The 20273-nt window shown below is 39.2% G+C and overlaps 1 protein-coding gene across 3 annotated transcripts in view; it reads left to right on the forward strand.

Annotated features, from left to right (window-relative positions):
- The window catches only part of ARID1B (AT rich interactive domain 1B (SWI1-like)), a 398242-nt gene that overhangs the window by 273319 nt on the left and 104650 nt on the right, over window positions 1-20273 (forward strand). For all 3 annotated transcript variants that reach the window (XM_012646847.1, XM_012646845.1, XM_012646846.1), the window contains one exon: window positions 9407-9650. In XM_012646847.1, coding sequence (XP_012502301.1) covers window positions 9407-9650 — 244 coding nt within the window. The remainder of the gene's footprint in view (window positions 1-9406; window positions 9651-20273) is intronic.

A 20273-nucleotide genomic window follows, 5' to 3' on the forward strand; every position in this document is an offset into this window, starting at 1 on the left:
TACTTGAAGCTCTTCAAATATCTCCCCCAAGATGTTTATTCCTATGTGATTTATCCACAAATGGTGTCATAGTCTCACTGTAGGAGGTAGGGCTTACTGCCCCCACCCCCTTGAGTGGGGGCTGGGCCTAGTGATTCCCTTCATGAATAGAGTACGGATGGGGAAGACAGTAACTTAACAGTGGAGAAACCTGGCAGGCACCTCCTTAATCAAGTGATCAGGTGTAACATCACCAGTGATAAGCGTGTTGACATCATACTCCCGGATGTGATACAATGTGAAGGATACTTAGCTTCTGTGGTATTCTCCTCCAAAATCTATAACGAGAAAACACTAAGCAAATACAAATTGAAGGACATTCTACAAAAGACCTGACAAGTACTTTTCAAAGATGTCAAGGTTGTGAAAACAAGGCAAGACTGAGAAATTGTCACAGATGGACAGCGACCAAGGAGACATGGCAAGTCATTGTAACATAGTTGGATCCTGGGACAGAAAAAGGACATGTAGTGGAAAAGCTGGTAAAATACGAATTAAGCCTGTAGTTTAGTTACTAGTGTTGTACCAATGTTAGTTGTGTAGATTTGATAAATGTGTATGGTTATGTGAAATGTTAATATTAGGAAACATTAATGAAGGACGTGCAGGAACTCTCAGTTCTGTCTTTGCCACTTTTGTGTAAGTCTGAAGTCATCTCAAAATGAAAGTTTTTAAAACTTTCGTTTTAAAACAAAAATATATTTTCATATGGTTTATATGGTTCATGTGAATGGGGAAAATATAAAAAATTACCAAGTTTTAATTTTGTTCTACAAATAAACCTTCCCTTTATTTCATGTAGACTCAGTATAATTTGTGAGTTGTTTTTCTGTTACTTTTTTTTAAAGAGGGTCTCACTATGTTGTCCAGGCTGGAGTGCAGTGGCTATTCACAGGTGTGATCATGGCACACTATAGCCTTGAACTCCTGGGTTCAAGTGAGCCTCCTACCTCATATTTTTTTAATTGCTAATTTACTTGCAGTTCCTGTGGGTCTTACTGTTTATAAGAATTTCATTGCTATGCTGCTGAAGAAATAAATGTCTCCTGAAAGTTTAGCCTTTTTGTTTTTATTTTTATTTATTTTTTGAGATAGAGTCTCACTCTGTCACCCAGGTTTAGAGTGCTGTGGCATCAGCCTAACTCAAGACAACCTCAGACTCCTGGGTTCATGTGATCCTCCTGCCTCAGCCTCCCAGAGTGCTAAGATTACAGATGTGCACCACCATGCCTGTTGTTTTAAGTTTTATTTTTAGAATTTCTACATGCTAAGCATTGTACTTCTAAGATAACTACTTTTTTTTTTTTTTTGCCATGAGAGATGCAAAATACGGTGTTAGTGGCTTTTCTGTCCTAAAGATTTCCCGTGTGCTTTCAGTGATAAAAACTGGAATCAGTGGGCAAAGCCTTAAATCTTATATATATTTATAGATCTTGTTAGTTTGTCAATTTGCTTTCAAAGCACATGGGCCATTAATATTTATAGGTTCATACCTGGCCATAATATTTGTAGAGCACTAACCCGTAAACCCCATATCCCTTTCCCTCAGCATCACTGGGTGATTTTCCCCCTTATAACTAAATGTCTTGGGAGTTGTCGCAAAGGGTTTTGAAGTAGAATATAGAATTAAAAGAATATAATCTAGGCTGGATGTGGTAGCTCATGCCTGTAATCCCAGCACTTTTGGAGACTAAGGCAGGAGGATTGCTTGAGCCTGGGAGTTTGAGGTTGCTGTGAGCCTGTGATTGCGCCACTGCAACAGAACAACACCCTGTCTCAGAAAGGAAAAAGAGAGAGAATATAATCTGTTAAAGGCATTTGTTACTCATTCTTAGTTTTTAGATACTGTTGTGCTGTTTTTAAGATTAAAATGTGTATCTTTCACCTCATTTTATCCATTGATTCTTACGTAGAACCGAAACGAGTAGGATGACTATGTAGACTCACGAAATTATTGCAGTCTAGAAAGTGTGGTACTGTTTAACCTGGGCTAGAGTTACTTAGGCGCTTTTTGTTGTCATCATGTGGCTCATTTATTTGTTTAATTTTATATAATGCTAAAAACATAAGGATTTTCTTAAAAGCATTTTAAAAATTTATTCTTAAATCATACCTCAATTTTAATCATGTTTGAAAGTGTTCTTTGTTCATAAACGCTTAAGGTTATGATTTTTTTTTTCTTTAAAACATTTAACATTTCTTTCTTGGCACCCTACTGCATTTTTTCCCTCTCCTCTGACAGTATTAGAAGCCCCCCTGGACCTCTGTTGGCTCCCTACTTCTGAAAAGTAAGCCCCACCCACCTGCCTCTGTCAGCCTCTCAGGCCTCATTCTGTCCTGTTCCTAAATGCACAAGCCCTCCAGTGGGTAGCATGTCCTCCCCTTGGGCCTTTACTGTTGTCCTCTGTGCTGCCTCCCACGCCCACCCTGCCGCGCCACCTTCCCATGCTTGGCCAGAGGGCACCCTTCACTCTTGGTCTGCCCTGGCTCAGACAGCGGTGCCTGGGCAACCTTCCCTAGCTGGAGGCATTCCATCCTGTATTCTACAGCTTACTCATTCCCCCCGTCATAGAATTTTCTGCCTTTTATTAAAATTTGTCTGTTTAGTTGTTTGTCTCTTTTCATTGACTCTGTGATAGGACATCTAAGTGTAGAAGCCCACGTATGACAGGCCAACTTAAATATGAAATGCCATCCACGTGGAAAGGCTGCCTTCTCCTTTTTTCTCTCACCCACCCCACACTTCCAGCTACAAACCTTAGATAGGGCTTGTTTAAAGTTGGTCAAATTACGCGATATTCTTACTTTGTTACACAGCTTTAATTTCATCAGTATTATAACTTACATTAAAAACACCACTGCTTTCGGAGTAACAAAGGTCCAGTGGTTATTTACACGAGTCTTTTGGTGTTTTTAGCACTGATTTGGGCCTTGCCTGGCAGTCAGGAAGGGTCTTAAATATGTTTGACAATAAAATCAGATAAAATTTTTTTTTTTTGTGAGACAGACTCTCGCTCTATATTGCCCGGGCTAGAGTGCCATGGCGTCAGCCTAGCTCACAGCAACCTCAGACTCCTGGGCTCAAGAAATCATTCTGCCTCAGCCTCCCAAGTAGCTGGGACTACAGGCATGCACCACCATGCCCGGCTAATTTTTTCTATATATTTTTTAGTTGCCCAACTAATTTCTTTTATTTTTAGTAGAGACGGGGTCTCACTCTTGTTCAGGCTGGTCTCGAACTCCTGACCTCAAGCGATCCTTCTGCCTCAGCCTCCCAGAGTGCTAGGATTACAGGTGTGAGCCACCATGCCTGGCCCAGATAAAAAATATTTTAACTGGTGGGAACAATGGACTTCCACTAACAAGATGCTATAGTAAGAAAATGTGCGTAATATCTCTGGCACTTAGGCCCTAAATCAATGGTAGTATTAGTTATTGCTAAAATCAGCATTATCAAGGTCATCGTCATTATCCCTTATGAAGCTAGTTCTTAGAGTATAACCAAGAAGGGTAATGTTATTTCCAGATGAAGGTTAATCCCAAATTCCATACAACAAAAACAAATTTATAAATAAATTTTCTTACCAAATTATTTTTAAGTTCAAGATTGCCCATACTATGTTAAAAGGTCTATTTGTTCTTTCTATTCTGCATAATTTCTTGATACTGTTAATAGTGGAAAAGGAGAGAATCTCCTAGGAAGATTTAAAAAACTGAGAATATTTTAGGAACCCCCTGAGGCCTGTGCAAGGAGGAAAAAAATCCCTTATATGATGCATATTTCATACTTATATTGTTTACCACTTCTAAGTTTAGAATAGCAGCACATTTCATAGCAGGAATTTTAACCCAAGGACCTTTGAGGAGAGGTTTTATTTTAGGTGTTGGTTTTTAAAAACCAAAGCAAATATAAGCATCGTAATGAAGTTTATCTATAACGGTGTGCTTTAGCTCTGAATCTGGATTCTGTATGGTGTCAGTTTAGCTGATTATCCTTTAAGTGTCCGCTTAAAATCAGTGTCACTAATAATGGAATCTTTGCTTGAGAAAATGCAGATGAATCAGGTGAAAGTCATTTCTCTAAAAAGTGGTTCTTGGCTACCTGTCTTAAAATGAATTTTGCTTCATTAATTTTCCTTGTGTTATCCCCGGCTTTGGATATGATTTTGTCATTTGTAGAGCTTATAAGTATTTTTAAGTTAACATCAAGCTTTTTTTTTCCGGTTGAGCTCATACATCTTAAGGTTATGCATTGTATATATATTATCATATAATGAAGAGAAATATTTATTTGGACCTGTTTAAAGAGAATGCTTTTAAGGTCTAACAGGTAGTACTCAGAAGGCTTTTCTTCACAGATTCTGTTTTTCTGGTGCCTTTTTTTTCTAAGCTTTTAACACAGTTGTTGTCTAGACAAATGAGAGCAACAGGGACTTTGGTAGTTGTCTTGAAATATACTGTTACAACACAGGTTTGTGCTGAGAAGAAACCTTTAAACATCATGGAAATGGTCACTGTGAGGTTTTTCCTTTTGTATGTATTTGTCAGTCAAAATATGGGCTCACTTCTCGTATCAACTTCCAGGTGTATTTGTATCACATATCCAAAAGGATAGTTCCAAAGTAAGGGCAGGAAGGTATGAAGTAATTTTACGGTGTGTTTTCTAGAGAACCAAGAATCTAATGAGGCTAGACACTTGGCCTCTGGGATGTTAATTGGAAACACAGGGCTTAGAATTCATTGCTAAATTTTAATAGCTAAGTCAATAGTTTTCATAGTACGTTATGGTAAATATTTAGAAATATTTGCATGTGCTGGATTACTTTATATAGTGTTTGCAGCTGTATTTTACTATAGAGCTTATAAGTTTAGCAACATTACCAGTGAACAAACTATGCTCCCTTTAGCACCAAACCTGGCACAAGAAGTCACTACCCTTAAGAAAGGATAGGGTCTAGTTAAAGAGCGAAAAAGAGAAAATACACACCTTTATTTCATACTTAATATTCTACAAAGGAGAAGAGACACTATTTCTGCTTTCGAAGATGACTACGACTTTTTTTTGAAGACCATTGAACTGGCATTTTAACCTATGCTTTAAACCCATGGGAAGTCACAGTGAGAAATCATTAACTGTATCCTATTAAAATCCTTAAACAAGAGACCTGAGCTAGTCTCATTGATTGAATATCTTCTCTATTTCTAATTCAGTGTTTATCCTCATGCTCTCCTGGGGCACTTCTGAGCAAGAGATGCCCAAATGTGCACTGTGCTTGGCAGCTCTCTATCAGCACCTGATCTAATGCCATCAACTAATTGTACTGAGAACCGTAGCTTAGAGTATTTTGAAGTTCATTTGCTTTTTTAAAAACCCACTTACTTAATTAAGCAAGGGAGTAAGATTTTCTGACTTATTCCCAGTTCTTTAAAACAGTAAAACATCACCAGTATTGACTGAATTTATCCTTTGGTAAGCTAACTTATGCTAAATTGAATACTTTCAAAACCAAAGATATCTTTTGATGTAGTGAGTCGTAATGTATTAATGTAAAATATTTTCAGGGAGGATCACATACAATATATAGACATGAAAGAATATTTATATTTAATGTTGTATGTCTATTCTGTTTATCTGCAGATCTTTAAAAATCCTTTCTGTGCACCTTCTTTGTGGCATGTTCCCATATACATTACTTCTATCATTGCCCTCCCCAGCCCTGTCCCAGCATTCTGAATCAGGAACATATTTGTGCTGTCTGTTAATTCATAAACGTTTCTCTTGTCAAAGTCTGATAAGATTATTATTGCTCTCTGGTGGCATTTCATTCTTAGCACAGTGAAATCTCTTGTACTTGTCACTAGAGTTAGAATGAAAATTTTACATGGGCAAAGAGATGGTGTAGGGATGAGATTGCACAGGGAAAGTCTTTGCAGGGAACTTTTGTTTCAGTTAAGTTTTAAAGTAAAGCAGCTTTCTGATGTTTTATTTTTTAAGGCAGGGATTTTTTTAAAAATAAATTACTCATTGATCATAGAAGTTACATTATTTTTGCTGTGCTGGAAAGTATTCAGTATTCTGAGTGATGTCAGATATTGAAACCCCAACTTTGATGGCAAGATTTCACCAAATCAAATTATTATATGATGGTAAAATAGTGATTTTACTATGCATGAGAGCCCATGAAGTCATTGCCTTCCCAATCGCTCCATCAAAAAAAGAGGAAGGATTTAAGGAATACTGTGGGGCAGGGGGACTCCAGCCCCTTGAAAGAGGCTGCCTGCAATTACCTTACCTGCCAGCTTTCCAGCAAGATAAATGGAAGCACTGTAGCTTGAAGGTGCCTTGGTTAGAATGAGATGCAGTAAGGTCTCTCTGTTCTTTACAGGCATCATAGATCTGATAGTACTTATAAAAGAAGAATAGAGCTGGTGCCCTGCTGACTAAATTGTCCTCTAGAGGAGTATTAGTTACAGAGCTTCTTTGTTAACTAGGCTGAATGTTTAAACCACTGTTGAACTTCTTTTATTAGCATGTTTTAAGATAGCTCTACATATGGATACCCTAAGTATCTGCGGGGCGGGAATATTTCTGCATAATTTACATATAAAAGTTACGTGTGTGTATAACAGTAATATAATAATTATATCTTTTTATTACTCTTCTGTTACACTGAGGTCTAGTCAGTGCTGAAATTCTGATGACACATGAACAGGAAGAAAGCCACTGTTTTTATATTTTTCTCTTGGTATTTCCTTGATCAGCTTGTTGAATAACAGAAATGTTTTTGATGCCTTTGCAGCTTGAGTCAAGCTCTCTTAACACCCATCCATGTCACTTTTTCAGCCGTAACGTGGAATTTTAAGTGAGAATGGGGAAGGAACCTATAGGTTGTGCAGAGAACTACAAGAATTTCAAAGTAACATACTGTTTTTTATGAAGAGATTGCATAAAATTATTTAACTATCTGGTGATGATTTTTTAAAAATCAAATCTATGTTGTGTTTTCTGTTTAACTCAATAAGTAGTAAAACAGAAAATGGTTTTATAGCTAGTTATCTACAAAATTTTTTTTCTCTAAAGAAGCATGAAAATCGTATTTCCTTGCAACTGATTCCTGTCTGATTGACCCTTACTTATTAGTAATAGGCATTTGTAGGTATTATATAAGCATCTAACTCATGGAGGCCACCACCCATTCTTACTGAAGACTCCCTGAGTTTTATGATCTCTTCAAAATGGTAAAATTGTATCTGGTTCTCAGTATTTTTCAGGTGGATGTTTAGTAATGGAGTAAGTTCCTGTTCTTATTAAAGCTTGTACATATCATGATATATAGTAAAGTCTTTGTGCATTTCAGCTGAAGCCTGTCCTGATTCATATTTTCCCCCCAAGAAAGAGGCAGAGGCAGAGGCAATAGAGACAATACTAGTGTAGGTGGTTTCTTGAACCGGGGGTCCACAAACGTTTTCCCTAGGGGCCAGATAGTAAATATTCTCAGCTTTGTGGGCCACACGGTCTCTTTCATAGCTACTGTTGTTGAACCCAGTAATGAGGTTAAATACAAAGCTTCGCCAGCCGAATATGCGCAGAGTCTTGCATCGTGCATCTCATGTGCACTTAGCAGAAATGTTTATATATTTTATCTCTGAATTCTAAAAATCTGATTCAATTTACTCCATTTTATTTTGGATATTTGATGATACCTTTTCTAGGAGTAATATTTTCAATCTACCCTGCTCCCGTTATGTTATTTTTTATAGGCACTATTATTTGACATTGAAGGTTTTATAGAATGAAGGTACTAACTATTTTACTTAGATGTTATTCTTCTTAGCAAAAGACATTTTGTTTTTCTATAGCATTTATCTTCTTATGAGGTTCTCATCAGCTATACCTTGGAATGTATTAATCTACATTTGTAATCATTGACAATTTTGCTGTTAAAAAAGAAGTTAATTATATACAATAACAGATAATCAACAGATAAACTGCCCAGGGGACTAGGATCCTAATCTTGCATTTGCTTTGTGACATTTTAGAGCACTTTAAAGAGCTGTAACCAGCTCTTTACCTTACTTCTTAGGTACTTTCTGTTCCAGATTTATTCTTAGAATTTTAAGCATCTTCCTCTATCAGTTTTCAAAGCCCTAGTTTGAAAAGTCTCAGTAATAAGCAATGAGGCAAAATTAAACATTAATAAAATTGAATGAGTGGAGGGTATCTGTTAGGATTGAATATGCCTTGTAGACAGTAGCATAGCCAGGCATTTCTGATTCCATTCCGTACTAGTTAGTCTTAGATTACCAGGACAAATATCTTTTATACTGCAACTTCTAGAACGCATTCAGCATCTAGCTTTCAGTCTTGATTGCATTTGCAGCGTTGGTGACCTGGGAGTGCAGTCATCAGAGCAGGCCTGCGCTGATTCACTGAGCATGTGCGGGCGGCGGCCCCCGTGGTAGGCCGTGGAGCACAGCAGTGAAGAAGGCCAAGATAGGGTCTCTGTCCTCACATTCTGGTGAGGGTGCGGAAGGTAGTTTCCTCCTTTCTCTTCTCTCATCTTCCCTTTATCATCTTTAGCACCTGCATTCTGTCCTCAGTAGTGTAATCTTCAACAATAACTTTGACTCACTGAGCTTCAGTTTTCTGTACCTATCAAATGGGGATTTTAATAACTGCCTCAGAAAGAATTATGATAAAATTAGATGGCATTAATAATGTAAAACTGATATAAAAAGTAAGGTGTAACATTAGGACCCACTTCTGCTAACATAATTTCAAAGAGATTTATTTTCATAGTATCATGTAAAAATACACATATCACTATTTTATTGTAATGGCATTTTGCAGTTACTCAAAATCTAAGAATTTTCTCACCACAAAGTTTGGTTAAAATTGTGACTGCTACTAATTAGAATACCCTAGTTTGAAATTCAAACAGTCCACCAATATTGAATTCTAAATAAAAGGACTCAAAGCCTGTGGTTTTCTAGTAATTGTTTAAGAATCGGGCACTTTATTCCTATGGTAAGTGACCAGGTAGAGTGGGGTCTGTTTTGTGTGGCACTTTGAGCAGCTATAAGGGACTAAGTGCTGACAGTTGATGGCACACTGAACAAGGATGGTTTTATGAAAGAGAGGTACAGCTTTACTCCTTTTTTAGGAAATAGTCAAGACCTTATGGGTTCAACTTATGAACAACCTCATCAAAGTCTTCTAGTGAAAAATGGCCATGCTCTGAATTTTGGGTCCAGAAAACCTTCATCTCCGAAGGGGGCACCGTTAGGATTTTCAAATAGTCTTTGATCAGATATGGGTCCAAGTGCGTGTTACTCTATAAATACACACTTTCTCTTTCTTTCTCAGGATCTGTCAGGCTCCATCGACGACCTCCCCACGGGAACGGAAGCAACTTTGAGCTCAGCGGTCAGTGCATCCGGGTCCACGAGCAGCCAAGGGGACCAGAGCAACCCAGCTCAGTCACCTTTCTCTCCACACGCATCCCCTCATCTCTCCAGCATCCCAGGGGGCCCGTCGCCTTCTCCTGTTGGCTCTCCTGTAGGAAGCAACCAGTCACGATCTGGCCCCATTTCTCCCGCAAGTATTCCAGGTATTCACTTTCTTAATTATTATCCTTTTACTGTGTAATAAAGACAGATGTAGTATTGATTCACAGCAACTCACTTTCCATTACTCTATTTTGCTATTTAAAAACCTAGTGACAGGACCATGCAGTAAGAGTATAACTGAATTCTCACCAAAGTATACAAGAGTCTTAGTTCCTAAAGATATTCAACAAATGAATACAACCACCCATTTAATAAAATGACCAGTTACTTTGATATTTCAGTTTGTACATTAACCTTGAGTAGAAACACAAAATTATTTATCTTAACAATATGTTTTGTAATGATTCTGTTAAACAAGGTCCTCTGTTGATGAGTGCCACTTAAGTGAGATTTTTGACTAGTATTGGCCTTACTTTTCATAGTTTTGTTTCATATTTGCCACAGCACTTATTTTCTGATACATTTTTAGGGTCTGTACTTTTCAGAGTCTGATCGCGTGCAGACACTGACAGGCACCAGAACACGCTGGAGGCATTCTTACTGATTCGAACCCTTGCGCCCTTCTGGTACAAGGAGTTCATGTTCCAATTAACTTCTGTGTTCAGTTATTTTAGTTGTCATACATCTAGCATATATTCTACCTCCTTACTATGTTCTTGAGATTATTTATTTGGTTATTTATTTGTCAGTTGCTTCATCCTCACCCAACTTTCTTATATCAGACTTGATTTAAACCCACCAAGCAAGTAGCTTTCCTTTGCTACCAAACTAGATAGAATTTTGAGTGTAAGTTTACTCGCGTGATATAGGTGGCTGACGGAAAGCACTTTCTACTAGCTTATCAGAGCGGATATTGAATTGCTAGTAAGTTTTCTGATAATTTATTCTATCCTCTCAAAATCATGGGTGGTAATTTTAGCCCTTTTACCATTTTACCTCTTTTATATTTAAAAAAAAATTATTATTGTGGAATATTTAGAATGTCGTGTGTGTGTGTGTGTGTGTGTGTGTGTGTGTGGCGTAAGGCCACTGCATTGAGCCTAAATCTTAACTATCTTTGCTGAATGTGAAGTTATATAGTATCAAATCATATAAATGTGACAAATAGACTATTTCTTAATGTTAGTGTTATTCTAAGAAGAATCGCCTCTTAGAAAATCCGATAGCGATTTTGGCATTTGTTCTCCTTTCTCCCAAGTGGAATTGCAAAGAACATTTTAATTAGATGTTCTCAATCATCTGATACTGGCTTTGGAACCTTGAGGAAGCTTCTAAGTCTCTCTGTGCCTTAGGTTTTGCATCTGTAAAGATAATAACCACATCTTGTAGGGTTGATGTAAAGATTAACTGTGTTTCTACACATGAGACAGTACCTGGTAAGCAGTCAGTGCATGTTGATTATTATTATTGATGCAATCACAGTTATTATTGTTTTTTAGGCTGAGACCTAGAGATTTGACTATGATAATTACTATCCAGAGTACTGCGGTTGTTTTGGCAGCTAGTCTTCTGATTTATAATGCAATGGTGTTTTTGTACAATTCAGAAGACATGTATATCAAGTTTCCAGTAATGATTTGCTGTGTTTACTGAGGTTATCCAGTAGGACTGCTAGAGCTAGCCATAAAAGCATAATGTATTTTCACAAAGTTGAATTCCTTTTTCTTCTAACTAGAAAAAAAAAATGATGAGTCCACAGTTGTTCTTTGTAGGGATTGGGCCTGAGAAGATTAAGAGGAAGATTAGAAAACAAGGGGAAGATAAGACTGTACCCCAGAGATTAACAGGATTTTTGCTGTTGTCTCTATACATAAAAATTTTAGCTGGACATTTAACCTCTGCTTCACTTAGCTCAGAAGCAAATTGATTTCTGTGTGATGGGCAGGCAGTCTAGCATAAAATTTAACAATAGATGCAGTTCAAAATTCCAGATTATTTCTTACTCTTTTTGCCTGTACAGAGACAACATCAACTAACCGTGAGCAGTACTTCCCACTCCGTGGCTCTAGATAGGGCTACCACACATGAACAAGTTGCCTGTTGCACAGGGATGTGGGGCTGAAGGTGAATGGGGGTTGAGATCCAGCCCGCTCTCTTGTGGGAGGGGGCACCGTTTCTAATGCATACAGAGGAGCCGCCTGCTCTCAGCAACCCTGTCCTCGACCTTTGGGGAGTGTCCATGGCTTGAATCCAGGTATTACCCATTTTTCCTCTCTCTCCAGCTGTGCCTAGGGACATTTCGATGTAAGTTTTTGGTAGATGCTCATCAAAAATTTTATATGGTGCTGTTTTGATGGAATGTATTAAAAAATCATGACTTGTTTTTGTTAAAGAAAAAATTATCTTCTATTTCCATTTCTCTCTACCTAGCCACTATGTCCTTTTAAATTTTTTTTTAAATCATTTCCCTAAAATCTGTATTCTTATTCTCTGGGAAGTATTAAATGTATTGAATTACCTAGTTTACATTATATTATGTATTTGTGTGAACTTGGTCATAAGTAATAAAACTGTACTCTGGAAAGGTTTGTAAAGTTGATATTTGGGGTTTGTTTTTTATTTACTTTTACCTAAATGCAAATATACCTTCCTTTAGAGAATAATTAAGCCTGTTTTCCTCCTTCTTTTCCCACCTCTAGTCCTTATGTTTAAATTTGGTTGATCTGTACGTAAGATCGTAAAATAATCCGTAGTCTACCTTCATTTGGTTCTGAGTCTATACTAGTGAAATTCAGGTGCTCAAATGCCATGTGGCGATTGTGTGCTTTCCCAGGGCATGGTGCTCAAACTGCTGCTTCGAGATCTCTATTAGGAACTGCCCTTCATTTTTCTATGTGTAGCCTTTTGCTTCCTTCTCTGCCCTCCTTCCCCTCATTGCCAGCACTGACTTGTTTCTGACCTCTCTCCTCTCCAGTTACCTCCTGCTCTGTCTTGCTGCTGCCTCTCCATACCTCACAGATTGGCTCTTTCAATCACTGTCTCTCTAGCCAGTCGTTGTAAAATGTGCAGCTGTTGTGTAGCTGATAGGTGGGATGAGGTAAAGCCAAAATATTTTGGGGGATTCTTCCTGGTGTTGCTTTCCCAGGATTTGTTGGAAAAGAACAATCATTTTTCTCCATCTCTGCCCTGGTAAATGAAATTGACAGCTAATGAGAAGTGTCACAAAGGTAGATAAACAAAGCCCAGTAAAGCATCCCAAATGGCTGATTCTCTTTCATGCCTGTTAAACCGTGCCTCTACCCACTGCATATTTGCTCCCCTATCTTGCTGCCTCACAAACATGGGGAGTGTCATGGGAACAGCTACTGTGATACACTGGTACAACACTGGCCCTGCCGGGTCCCTAACACAGCAGGACTCTTCCTTCCTGCATTCCTTTGAAAAGCAGGATGGAGATTTTCTATGTTAAGTCGCCACATGGATTCTCTCCCTTTGTTTGCACATTACTGGACTCCAGCCTTGCCGCTTCTGTAGTTGGAAGGTAAAGAATTTGGGCCTGGTCGTTTAACCAAGCATTGAGAAGAGAAACGTGTTTGTTGTCCACTCTCCTTGGTGCCATTATAAATTTTCTTGTTTTTTAACTTATTCTTTCTTCTTCATAGTGATGTATTTATATTTAGAGACAGAGTGAAATATCTCCATCTTTCTAATCAGTAGTGTTTATATATATGCTGTAAATTAAGCAGATCTAATATCTGGTACAGTTAATTCTAAAATGTATGGTATTAAACTTTATGTTTCTCTTCTTATAAAGGATACCATCCCATCACACTTTTGCTTCCTGGGTTACATCCTGGAGTTACTTACTTTGGTTTAAGGAGAGCTGCCAGGTTCTGAATGTGTCATGTGGGTCTTAGGCTGAGTGTAATTCCCCCTAACGTGTGGTGGAAGCTGACTCAGCACAAATCAGAATGCACTGCTGTTGCCAGAAGACTCAGTGGATGTTAATTTTACTTCTCTTGCCTCTAGAGCCAACCATTCCAGTTTACTAACAAAGCAAAAATGTAAATAAGCTGAAATTTTTTAATTTTTATTTCGCTGGCCAAAGGCTTTTGTCAGCTTTTTCCTCCATGTGCTGTAAGGAACAGCAGTGTTTAAATATTAAGAAGGGTGAACATACACAGTGGGGTGACGGTGTGGGCAGGCAAGTATTAACTGTTCATAGTCCAGTGAACACTTTGTCTATAAAACCTTACATGTTCAGACTGTGATGATAGTTCATCCATTTTGTTAATGAAGATCTGTCTACGAGTGGTAACTGTAAATTCCTGAACAGACTTTTTCCCCACATTTTTTGGCATTTGCCATTTTGTACCAAGTCCAGTTTTAGGTGGAATTAAGTCACTTTCATCTGGCAGCAGAAGGCTACTGATTATAATTAGAACCAAAACTACAAAATTAGGTGTTCACATCAGCACCGTAACATGGTACTAAGTGTTTATCACAGGAAGTCTAATCAGAGGCAACGTTGTCCCAGCCGATATAGACAGAAACAAAATGGAGTTGCATCAAATATGAAAATGGAATTCCTTTTCTTCTTAAGTTTATATACTTTGCTGTTTAGGGCAGCTCACCTCCCACCTGGCCTCTCTGCAGATTGACCGCTGGCTGGATGGAAGCGAGGGATGGTCAGGTGGTTTCAGAGCTGAGACTGTACAGGCAGGAGGCCTAGGTTGGGAGGAATCTTTCACTCACCTTCCAGCCCTCACTGCTGCCATCTTTCTCTATGCCTGTCTCCCTCCTCCTCCTCGCTTTCCTCCTCCCCAGCCAGCTGCCCCCACCCACCCAGTGAGTTCCTCCGGGAGGGAGCGGCCTTGGGGAGCCTCTCCGCAGTGTCAGAACATGGTGCCCCTTTGCTGTCCCGGCAGATAACTCAGTTGCTGTCCTTTGAAAAGGATCACAGGTGTTACAAGCCTGTAGAAGTGGCGTAGCCAGAACTAGCCCTCCCACACTCATGAAGCACCAGTTACTCTGAGTCGAATTCTCTGAAGCCGTATCATGTCCGTTCCTAGATGGTAAGAGATGCATTGAGCATACCAGCTAGCCATGATGAATTTGTACCCCTCAGGAAAATCTCAGACGCTAAAAGCATCAGTTCCAGAGAGGGTGGCACGCATTAGATTAAATATGGAAAATAACTCTTTGGGCAGGGCTGTGGTGTATTTAGAGCTCTTCCATGTAAGTGCTCACCCAGTCCTACCCGTTAGCAAGTGAGAACCAGTAGATTTCTGCATGAGCTGATATAGCTACAGAAACAAACAAGAAGATATTCTGGTCAAAAAACTAATTTTCTTGCTTAATTTGACATTCAGACAATCAGATTCTGGAAGGATGCTATAATGGGAAAGAGAAAAATGAATCACAGTTAGGAGTTAGTCATAGGCCAGAGTGAACAGGAAGGATTTTAGTGAGAGGAAATGATAGTTCCTGGTCTAATTTGTCAAGATTAGTACCTATAAAATGAGCAATGGAGGATGCAAACCAGTGTCTCTCTTGTATTTAATCCATTTTCCCTGAAGTTTTCGGTTTCTTAGGGCTGAAGCCTTAACCCATCTTAAATAAACAAAATTTTCACTTTTTAATTTGTCCTTACTTAATAAAACTCTGGGTACAATTATGAGTTTATTTCTCTATGTGAATTGTTTTAAGCCAGTTTCCTTTCATGATAACATTAGTAGACTCCATAAAATGGCATTTTGTGTAACAACAGACATTTTTTATTTGAAAGTCTACATAGTCACCCTACCTGATAATCTTATTTTAAAATATCTATCAAATGTTCCTTTTTGGCTTCTCTGGAGGTAGAAATCCTACAACAGCTTGTTGCAAGGAAGATGCATGCTGCTTATTGGCAAGCAGCGCAGGGAAAAAAAATTTTTTTAAACACAAAATGCCATTGATATATCCATGTTTTTAATCTGTGGCAGCACAGAAAACATCAATTCAGCAGTTCTACAAACCAAAGAGAACTTAAGCCAGTGTTTTTTTCCCTGACAAAGTAAAATATTTGCCTGTTACACAAAACTAATTTCCGATCCCTTCCAAATGATGCTTAGCAATAGTTAAGAAAGCAATAATATATTTTGTCTTTTCAAGAGATGGGGTTGCAGCTCTGTGTGGCTTAGTTATTGGTAGTATGATACAGAGCTTCCCCCTTTAAGATACTGATTTACAATTCAGACCAAGATCCTGATTATAGAAACTCAGTACTTGGGTCATGAATGTTCTCAGTGCTGTTTCTGCAGGGCAGATTCCCCATTGCTGCCCTGTGGCCAGAGTTCTGAGCACTCTTCTCCTTCAGAGGTCACTCCTGACCCAAGCCAGGTATTCTTAAAGTTGGGGAATTAGTATTTCTTCTTGTTTGCAAAACACAGATCTCTTCAATTCTTCCATCCCAACAAACTTCAAATTAAGCCTTTTCCTCTCTTTCTCTCACATTCAGAGATAGAACATTAGAAATTTTTCAAAATACACATTCCCACTTAGTTTTGCTCCCCCTATTAATTAAAAATAATGCAGTTCAAACTGTCCTATCAATTTCTATTCCCTTTCTCTATTCTTCTGTATATGAAAATATAGGAAAAACTGTGTCACCAAGACAATATTGTGTGCCTTTTTCTTGCTCTGTAATCTCAGCAGTGACTAATGTGTTTATGTGGCTGATCCAACAGTCCACGCCCACCTCTCTTTTATTTTTCTGCATTGCTCACTGAAGAAGCACTTCAAACACCTCGTCCACTGTTTGCTTCCATTTATTGAGCTGAGCAGACTGTCACTGCTCTAAATTTGTACTCAAATGAGTATTATCGCTTCTGGACTCTGCGGTGTGCTGCCTCTGTGGAAATGCTGTTGGCATTGACCCGCTATATTTCCCGCCTTCACTGGGAATGAGGATTCAGAGTGGAGGGTGCAAAAGCTTTTATGAACTAATTTTAGCCTGGGAGGAAAAAGGCTCAAAAATCATTTGACTACATTTTGGAAAATGGTGGTAAAACGAATAGTGCTTTTAGTCAAGATGTTCCTAAAGTTGATTTCACAAACTTTTCATGTATTACTGTGTTTTCCGAAAGGGAATAAGTAACAGTTGTGGAAGAAACAACCATTTTACAGAGAGTGTTATGTTTATTTCCCAATCTTTGGTAACCCAGGAGCCAGGATTATTATGATGTGTTGATTGATTATAGCCGTTAAGTCTCTTACTAATCAGTTTCATCACTTACTCTCAATTCACACACTTGCACCTTTGATTTCTCTTCCATAACAGGGTGATATGGCTTGTCATTGACTAATGAAGAACAGAATTGGTTTGGGCATGAGACAAACGGAATGCCGACACCAATCCTAAAATGCATTAATCTTTAATAATCCACATCTGCATGTTTATAAATGGTATAACCGGGAATTGTTAATGTTGATATTCTTCCTTCCAAACAGAAAGTGACATAAGAGTTTGTACTTGCAAACTACATTAAATGCATATAGCTGAATGCCAAGAGTGTGACCTTGCAGAGGATGCCAAATGTATTATTTCATTGGATGGTTTTAGAAAAGTAACATGTTGCACTTTTGCTGTTGCATATATCAGGTGATGCCCCGCGCGGAAGGCCTGCTAGCCCCATTGCTCATTTTCCTTCCTTCCTTATTTTGGCATTCTCATCTTTCATTTCACTCAGCAAAACACTGAGTGTATATGCTATGCTGTAAGAATGTTTCTAGGAACTGTGGTAAATGCACTGAACATGAACAGCAAAGGGTCCTGTCCTCACAAAACTTATATTCTTTTTTTTTTATTTAAGAGACAAGAATCCCGCTCTGTCGCCCTGGCTGGCGTGCAGTGGCATGATCATAGCTCACTGCAGCCTTGAACTCCTGGGCCCAAGCAATTCTCCTGCCTTAGCCTCCTAAGTCACTGGGATCATAGGTGCGAGCCACTGTGCCCAGCTCCTAAAACTTAAATTCTAATGAGAAAGATGGGAAATACACAAGTATATACTTTATTGTCAGGTATTGTTAGGAAAACAGTCAAGTTACTTCTTTAGATAGCAATGGTTAGTTAGGGAAGGTATTTCTTAGAAATTGGTACTTGAACAAGAGAAGTGAAGGAAGGGCAGGAGCAAGCAAGTGAGCACCTGGGGAAGCAGCATCCAGGCAGAGAAGGTACAAGCCTGAGTCAGCACTGTCCTTGGGGTGCTGGGTGCAGAACAAGCTGGCCGTAGTGGGAGGGGAGATGGGGCAGGATCAGTCAGCACTTAGGTTAGAGAGTAGCTAAGGGCCAGCTTCTATAGGGCTTCGTAGGTTATGATTAGGATTTAGGAATTTATTTTATGTGTGGTGGGAAACCACTGGAAGGTTGAGAATGGCAGGATCCAATTTAGGGTTTACAAGGCTCCTTCTGGCTGCTGAGTGGAGAATGCACTGGGGGAGGGCGGGAGCAGGGAGGCTGGGGGCTCCCACAGGAGCCAAGCAGAGGTCAGTCCTGGCTGCATGTGCAGGTAGCAGTAGTAGGGACAGGTGGTTCTGTGCAGTGGAAGATGAAAGAGCAAGTTTTTGAAGGGGGAATCAAGAGTTTGGTTTTGAACATGTTACATTTGAGATTCCTATTAGGTTTCCAAAGGGAGATTTTCAATAGGCAGTTGGATATAAGAATCTGAATTCAGGGGTGATAATTTTGGCTGGAGAAATAAGTTTGTGAGGCATTAGGGTTCAAGCTGAGATCGCCTGGGCACCTAGCCTGCATCAGAATCACCTGGAGGTCTGTGAAAACACCAAGTACAGGCCCCTATGCTGATTTCTGATTCAATGAGTGTGGGATGGAGCTCAAGAATTTGCATTTCCAACAAATTCCCAGTTGCTGCTAAAGCTGCTGGTCTGGGAACTACTATGACCTAGAGAATGGACGAAGGTCAGTGGTTCTCAGCATTAGCTACGGAGAGTGTCTGATGCTGGGCCCAGCCCCAGAGATGCTGATCTAATCGGTCTGACATGGGGTGTTCCATCAGTACTTTGTAAAAGCTCTCCAGGTGATTATTATGTGCAGCCAAGGTTGAGAAATACTGAGGGATGAATTCTGAGGACTGAACCCTAGGGCACTCAGAAATCTAGAGACTGTGAACAGGAAAAAGAAACAGAAGAAGAAATGTTTCCAAAATATGGAAGAGACCACCTGTGTCCAGTGTAGCTTACTTAGCATGTTCCTTAAAGTGTTCCCGGGACATGAATTGAGAGGAGGCTAGTATTCCCAGTTACGGTATGTGTATTACTCATAGAGTAATTTAGGGATAAGTAGCTCGTTTTTTAAGGGCAGCATATTACCATATTTTTTCTGACCTTTCTAGAACTAGGTTGTGATACAATTGAAAGTAACGCCACACAAAAAATTCTTCTCATAAAACACTCTTACATTCTCAGGCCTAATTCAGTTAGTAATAGAATCCCTTACATTCACAGTTGTTACTTTGTAAGTTCATTTCACACAAAATCCAAGAATCATACCATTTGAGTTCTGCTTGACAAAAGGCAAAAATTTATTATATTTTTAGAGAACTGAACCTCCATGTGTAATTTTTTTATGTGACATCATTGCTTCATACCAGAAGTAGACAAGGGAACTAGTTCAGAATTCCGCTTCAATACCACTGACCATGACTTCGTGTCAGATCTTTGCTCCTAGAGCTGAATTAAAGAATAGCATGTTACTCCTTTTGCCTCGGATATCTGTCCCACCCTTTATCAGCCCAGCAAACTCCTACTTATCCTTCAAGACCCATCTGAAGCTTCCTTCCCTTCACAAAGTCCTTGCTGACCCCTCCAACCACGGAGCCCTTTGAGGGCAGAGGCATCTTTCTTCTGCCCCCAGTGCCAAGACAGTGCCTGGCAGTAGCGAGTGCCCAGTAAATGTTGGCCGAAGTAAAGAACTCATAGTTTTCATGGAAAAAAAAACAAAAATTCAAGAAAGTTCTAAAATTGGTTACTTATATAACTTTTTCTCCTGTGGCCCTGGAGCCATCTTTCAGCCTTCGCATTTTCACACTTCACGGGATTCTTCTTTTTCCCTCTCTCCTGAAAGAGCCTCCACTATGACAGATTATTTTACTTTTTTTACCTTTAAAAGCAGAGCATGAAATAGTGGTTCTGAGACTTGTTAATCTAAACCAAACCTTTTCCTGTGTGGAACCCTGATCAATTCTGATCTATCTTACATACAGAAATTGTGCCACGTAAATATTGTAGCAAAATTCTGGAATTGTCTAATATCCAATTTTTCATTGCTTCATTATTTTTAAATAAATATCTATTGTTAACAGCTAATCTTGTCTCCAAAGAAAATGGCCAGATAAGAACATACTGGGGCCGGGCGCGGTGGCTCACGCCTGTAATCCTAGCACTCTGGGAGGCCGAGGCGGGCGGATTGTTTGAGCTCAGGAGTTCGAGACCAGCCTCTACTAAAAATAGAAAGAAATTAATCGGACAACTAAAAATATATATAAAAAATTAGCCGGGCATGGTGGTGTGTGCCTGTAGTCCCAGCTACTCGGGAGGCTGAGGCAGGAGGATCGCCTGAGCCCAGGAGTGTGGGGTTGCTGTGAGCTAGGATGACGCCATGGCACTCACTCTAGCCCGGGCAAAAGAGTGAGACTCTGTCTCAACAAAAAAAAAAAAAAAGA

This window comes from Propithecus coquereli, unplaced genomic scaffold (genome assembly GCF_000956105.1).
Source record: "Propithecus coquereli isolate 6110/MARCELLA unplaced genomic scaffold, Pcoq_1.0 Scaffold25, whole genome shotgun sequence".
Lineage (NCBI taxonomy): Eukaryota > Metazoa > Chordata > Mammalia > Primates > Indriidae > Propithecus > Propithecus coquereli.